This window comes from Frankliniella occidentalis, unplaced genomic scaffold (genome assembly GCF_000697945.3).
Source record: "Frankliniella occidentalis isolate FOCC.00 unplaced genomic scaffold, Focc_3.1 Scaffold9, whole genome shotgun sequence".
Lineage (NCBI taxonomy): Eukaryota > Metazoa > Arthropoda > Insecta > Thysanoptera > Thripidae > Frankliniella > Frankliniella occidentalis.
The window spans coordinates 482,217-488,296 of NW_026267139.1; the positions used below are offsets into that span (position 1 = coordinate 482,217).

General features: G+C 55.8%; 2 protein-coding genes across 9 annotated transcripts in view; both read right to left on the reverse strand.

Annotated features, from left to right (window-relative positions):
• LOC113202712 (protein mono-ADP-ribosyltransferase PARP16) overlaps positions 1 to 2,059 on the reverse strand; it is a gene marked incomplete in the record, with an annotated part of 18,030 nt that extends 15,971 nt beyond the window's left edge. The window contains 6 exon segments of the mRNA XM_052275990.1: positions 1 to 239; positions 506 to 641; positions 718 to 883; positions 969 to 1,175; positions 1,259 to 1,417; positions 1,579 to 2,059. Coding sequence (XP_052131950.1) covers positions 80 to 239; positions 506 to 641; positions 718 to 883; positions 969 to 1,175; positions 1,259 to 1,417; positions 1,579 to 1,824 — 1,074 coding nt within the window.
• A 203-nt stretch (positions 2,060 to 2,262) lies between these two features.
• LOC113202709 (vanin-like protein 1) overlaps positions 2,263 to 6,080 on the reverse strand; it is a 30,512-nt gene continuing 26,694 nt past the window's right edge. For 4 of the 8 annotated variants that reach the window (XM_052275935.1, XM_052275951.1, XM_052275945.1 and 1 more), the window contains 8 exons: positions 5,647 to 6,017; positions 4,530 to 4,743; positions 4,150 to 4,451; positions 3,716 to 3,930; positions 3,192 to 3,628; positions 2,823 to 2,996; positions 2,545 to 2,756; positions 2,263 to 2,448 (listed from right to left, as the gene is read on the reverse strand). In XM_052275935.1, the coding sequence (XP_052131895.1) occupies positions 2,313 to 2,448; positions 2,545 to 2,756; positions 2,823 to 2,996; positions 3,192 to 3,628; positions 3,716 to 3,930; positions 4,150 to 4,451; positions 4,530 to 4,743; positions 5,647 to 5,705 (1,749 nt within the window). In that variant the 5' untranslated portion in view covers positions 5,706 to 6,017 and the 3' untranslated portion in view covers positions 2,263 to 2,312. Of the gene's footprint in view, positions 2,449 to 2,544; positions 2,757 to 2,822; positions 2,997 to 3,191; positions 3,629 to 3,715; positions 3,931 to 4,149; positions 4,452 to 4,529; positions 4,744 to 5,014; positions 5,149 to 5,646; positions 6,018 to 6,080 lie in introns of those variants that run through there. The other 4 variants (XM_052275941.1, XM_052275923.1, XM_026417083.2 and 1 more) reach the window with 3 other exon arrangements.

Sequence of the window (6,080 nt, forward strand, 5' to 3'; positions counted from 1 at the left end):
ATTTTTGTTGTTGTTATGGAACCCTAAAGTTTTATTGTTTTAAAAAGAGAAGTAAGCGTCTCTTTTAAATAATATTTTCTTAGTGATTCCAACGTCTTAAAAACATTCGACAATAGCGCATGACAGTGGGACTATTAGACATTCCTACAGCACTTAGGAGAAGCACATATCCCAACATCAGAGTGAACATTTTGTGCTTACAAAACCAGCCGATCATAGAGGCATTAGCTTCTTTGTGACTGGAAATAGAAGAGAAAGGCATATTCATTAAGACAAAAAATTAGTCTGTCACACAAAACATAATCGCTGTCTCCACTTATAAAAACAAAAAATAACAAAAATGCAATACTTATGATAAGCCTATACCTATTACCTATGTACCTTTTATAAACATTGCATAGGTCTTTATTATGAAAGTAATTTTTTGAAGTTAAAATAGATTGTTATGTGAAAGGAAACAGCAATTTTTTGCATGATAGGAGAATAACAAATGAAGGTTACTTACCATGTGAGGGAGTGAGGATTTTTTCCATCAACTAATAGATAGCGAATTTGTACCAAATCACTATTCCTGACAAGAATATATTTTTGAGGAACAGGTCCAAATTGGCTGTCTTCTGCTGTCTTTTGAGTTTCAGTATCTGGACATTTTAGACATAGAAATAATGTCAAAGTGAATACACGGAAAGCAGTAGTAAAATCCTTCTCAAGGCATACCTGATTTCTCATAGATGACATCAGGGTGCTCTAGTATTTCACACAGGGCCATACAACTGAGTCCACTACCAATGATGGAGGCACCCCAACCACAACCTGAGGGGCTAAAATTTAAGGATGTGGAAAAATCGGTTGAGAGATAAGTACCTTTTCCATACACTTCTCTCTGAAAAAAAAAAAACACCCTCGGTTATTTTGCACCTCCAATAGGAAAGATACCAGGGTCTACTGAAATTTTATTCTGTACTTGCTTTAGACAGGGTTGAAATCAAGCCATGGCAAATGATTGAATAAAAGTTATCTATGCGAGACCCATGGTATCCGAAAAAAGTCTTGAAATTTTTGGAAAGCTCTGAGAAGCGTTTTTGTTTTTCCGTGAATTTTTTCGGACCAATGGCAAAAATGAAATGTGGCCTTGGTAGCTTCCCTCCAGGAGCCTGAGCAAGGACTTGATCCACCTGTAAGAAAATAAAAGGAGGTGCATGTTAATCAAGGAAAGGAATAATTGATAAACATGCCAGGGACAGATACTTAAAATTACCTCTTCTTTGGAGAGGGTTCTAACGCCAGGATCGTCTTGAACAATCAACACCCAATACAAGAGATCAATGAGTTGTCCTCTATCGCTGCAGTCTGTAGACGGATTCTCAAGTAGTGAGAGCAGTGTGGGGAAAGCAGGCATTTGCGTCATAACTTCTCGCTGTGACAGAGAGTGAAAAAAAAATATGCACAAAGGGTTCAAGCTTTGCGCTCCAACACAGAGCCAAACAGGGTGAATGAGCAAGTTAGTTGTTAAACACCTGTCACCTAATAATAAATGTCACGGTGACAAGAGTACACACAAAAAGGACATGCACCCACCAGCCTGTCGATCTCCTTGACGTCGGCGCTGCCGAACTGCGGGGGGAAGGGCCGCAGCACCGTGTCGTACTTGAAGCTCTGCGCAGCGGCCACGAACAGGCTCCAGCGGAGGTCGGCGGCGAAGAGGTCGGCGCGGATGCAGTCCGCCAGCGCCAGCCGCTTGTCCTGCAGGGTGGGCGCCGCCGCCGTCGTCGCGGACACGGTCCCGGATGACGGCGCCTCGGCGGCGCGGGCGTCGCCGTCCATGACGACGTCGGCGACGTCGGCCACGACGACCTCCGCGATGTCTGTGTCCGCGCTGCCGGGGCCGGAGGCGCGCCGCAAGGAAAGTCCGGGAGGACTTTACTTGTCGCCCATGGATACCGCGAGGAGGTTAAGCCCGCCTGCCGCCGGGGTACACACTATCAGCCCCAGGCCGCAGGACCTCCTCTGTCATCTGTTTCTGTTTTGACAGCAGCAGACGCCGCGAATGCTGCGCAACTACATTCGCGCCGCCCGCAGCGTTGGCCGGGAGGCGCCCGCCCACTTGCGAGGCTATTCAGGACTTTGTGTATGAGAAATTGTCAGAGCGGCAAGGGAAGTTCAGCCGGTTCAGCCGAAGATGCGTGATGTGCGATCCAGCTCATCTTTTCTTGATCGTTTTGTCAGGGCCAACCAGTCCATCGCCATGGTAAAAATTCAAACTTGAAAAACGTTGCTCATTTATTCATTTTAATTGTTAAAAGTTATTTTTTCTACGAGTCTGTTGGTGGCTGGCCGTCCCACGCAAAGTTGCGGCCGTAAATGGCGAAGGCGCGCAGATCGAGGAGAGGCTGGCGCTGAGTCAGCTCGAGGCTCAGGTTCTGCGTGCCGTCCTCTGCACCGCGCCGTCTGGAAGTGCGCACGATCAACAAGAGAGGGTCAAGAAGGCAGTAGACGAGGGGGAGATTGGAGCATGAGGGCCCTCTGCTCGAGGAGAACACGCACCTCTCCAAAGAGAACGCACTGGCGGGCAGCGGGTCGTACCGCGGCCCGACCAGCGTGGACGCGAACTGCACGCCGTCCTCGCGCGGGAACTCGGCCTCGAGATAGACGGACTGGAACTCGGTCCACTTGATGGAGGGCGAGTCGAGCCCGGCGACGATCTGGCCAAAGCAGGAGCGGGCGTCCTCGCTCAGGCACGAGACGAGACCGCAGACCTGTCGTCGGGGAGTGTGAGGTGAGGACGATCACATCAGCCCCGCCCCGCCCACTCACTCACTCACCTGCGTGCCCGTGGAGATCACCCCGCCTTTGTGCCCCTTGACGCCACTGAACGCCACCACGCGGTAGTAGAAGCCGTCGAAGTCGTCCTTGGCCTCTTCGTCCTCCTCGTCGACGGTCGCCGCGGCGCGCGGCCGCGAGTAGCCGCCGTGCAGGCTGACGGCTGCACTCGCCGTCTGCGGAAAGTGTCGCACTATCACCACACCCATACGCAGTCACTCGGTGACTAAGCAACCAAGAGACTGTCACACTAACGATATGGCAAACACCATGCACAGGTTTGTGTCCGACAGCGTACAAACAGCATGCCATTATTCGCATTGGGTTGTACTTGAACGTGTTGGTCAGAGCAGCAAGGCCTCATTATTCACCTGGAACAGAGCGACGCCACGCATTTGCACATCGTAGTGACAGCAGAAGGCGCCGTGGCAGACGTGGCCGGCGGCCTCGACCACCTGGTCCCTGGCCGGGCGCGGCAGCAGCTCCGTCCGGTAAAGCGTCAGGTTGTCCTTCTTCATGTGCAGCGCGCTGACGTCCGCGTACGGGTCCGCGCCCGCGCCGTAGTTGCGCACGGGGTCGAGGCGGTCGGGGAAGGGCTGTGGCCGCACGCCGTCCTGCCAGTAGGCGCGCTTGGGCACCCGGGCGAAGACCAGGGTGTGCTCCTGGCGCCAGTTCATCGTGTAGCCGTAGATGCCGTGGCGGCCGCGGTAGATGCCGCTGCCCGTGCTGCCCACGGCTGGGCTGTTCATCCCCGAGGCCAGCACCGTCACGTCGAGGGCGTGCGCCCAGCCCGAGTGCATCTGCACGGCTAGAAGGAGGACAAGCAGTTGTGACGAGTCGAACCTCCCTCTGTCGCGGTCGCGCCTTATTGGTGTTCGTTCTCCGCCCCGCTTACCCGTCAGGAACGGCACCTCGGAGAACCAGGCCGCGCTGAAGATGATGTCGGTGACGTTGCGCTCGCGCACGAGCTGCGCCGCCGGGGTGTCGAAGAAGATGTCGAAGCAGATGAACATCCCGAACCGGACGCCGAAGTCGGTGTCGAACGTGACGAGCTCCACGGCGGGCGGCACATCGTCGTACTTCTCGCCGAAGAGGTTGTACTTGTGGTACCTGAGAGAGAGCGGGGTTGAATATTTCCAAAATTTTCCGGAAAATTTCCGAAAATTAATAACGAAATACTGCCAAAGGCGGGGAAATTTTCGATTTTCCCCGGAAATTTCCCATTTCTCCCGAGAATTTCCGGAAACTTTCCAGGTCAGGTCAGACGAGCCGAGGCCAGAAAAGAATGCCGTCAGGTGCACCACCACCACCAGCAGCCGGAGGACGTACTTGGCGACGATCTTCCCGCTGCGGTCGAACACCACGTTCGTGTTGTAGTGGTAGGAGCCTCGCGCGGGGCACTTGGCGTCACCGGCGGCGCACGGCTGCTCGTCCACCAGGTTGACGACCAGGTACACGCCGTGCGTCCGGGCGAGGCACGACAGCTCACGCAGCGGCTGGCCGGCGGCGGCCTCGGCCGCGTCATCGTCGCACGGCGCGCCGCCCTCCCCGGGCGCGGGCACCGACAGCGGCAGCACCTCGTTGTCGAAGCCCTGCAGGCCGTCCTCGGGGAACACGATGATGTCCGCGCTCTGTCGGGAGGATCAGATTAGGGTTAGGTGCGCGTCAATCGATGTTCACCACCCTCTTCCCCGTCAACACTTCCTCACCACCTGGGCGGCCTGGTGCACCAGTGGCCCCAGCGCGCGCACGTTGTCCATCATGTTCTGCAGGGCGGGCTTCCCCGTCGCCCTGGGCGCCGCGAAGTCCACCACGGCGGCAAAGTAGTTCGAGTCGTCCGGCGTCGAGCAGCGCGCCGTCGGGGCGGTGGCGCACAGGGCCAGCAGGCTCGCCAGCACCGCGGTCCACGTCATACTGCTGCAGCTGCAGGACAGTGTGGTCATCAGAGACCTCCCGGGGGCATCTCCCGACTGCACCGTCTATCCCTGTGCACCTCCCCGGGAGAAACTCGCCGGAGCCAGAGATCCCGCGGGAGGTGTCCCTGCAGGTGACCCTGCTGCTGAGGTCAGCAAAGCGGACGGCATTCCGGCAAGACCGCCTCTCTTCTACAACCTTCTACTATGGCTTAGACATCGAGTTAAAAGCAGCATCATTCGTGCCGTTTGGACGTCAACTATTAGTGCAAAAGACTGACCTCGTCCTTGCCCAGACGCCCCTCCTTTTCTTAGACCCCTGCTCAGGAACACTTTGGCACTTTACTCATGTTCTCGTCAATTTATGAAGCGGCCCAAAGGTATGTGGGATCAAGGGTTCCGCTCTCTTTCCAAGATTAGATCTTTAACTTGATAGCAAGACACCCGTGTTTCGTGAGGATCATATAGAAGCGTGATGGAAATCAGCCGATTGCATCATATTTAATGTAAGTTTTGGACCGACAGGAACATACTTTTTCATTTCGTCCGCAATTGATCGTCAACGTTTGACGCGAATTGGCTCGCTGCCCGGCCCCGGCCCCGAAGGCCCCGAGCCGCGTTTTTGCATTCCGCCAGGCTTGCACACTTCTGATCCGTCCGCCCTTCCGGGCCGGGCGAGTCGGGGCGCCTGGTGGGTAGGCAACCCTCGGCCAGGAGCGCACGCGTGTGGTGCGGGCTGGCCTACCCCGACTGCGCGCCGGGCGTTTGGGCGACGTCACAACACTGATACCGCCACCACACTTTCTTTTTTTACTATGGATGTGCCCAAGACTGTCTCTAACAGAAGGCAATGTGGGTGGCTATCGAAAGAGTAAGACAAACACGCACACGACGCGCGCGCACACACACACACCTCAAAAATTTATTGTTATTTTTCGAGTTGCAACAGGGTGGAATTTCACTACATTCCATTGCAGTTTTCCAGACAAGACGGGGGTGAAGACGGCGGCGGTGGCGGCGTGGCGGGGGTGGCTGCAGGTCCGCGGTGCCATACGGTAGCGCGCCGAGCAGGACGGGTCGCGGAGGCCGCGGCGGGTCAGTGGGACCACAGGAGCGCGCCGAGCAGGAGGGCGGCGGAGGCGGCGGGGCCTGCGGGGGCGGCGCCCTGGCAGTGCAGCAGGTCCCGGGTGGGGATGAAGCCCTCCTTGCACTCGCAGCGCTCCTGGTGCCGGCAGTATGCGTTGGGCACGCAGCCGTCGTCGTAGCGGCACTTCTGCCGGAGACCTGTAGCAGGCACGACAGGTAACAGTCACGCGTTGGGATTTTAATTTTCCGGTAAAGTATTTT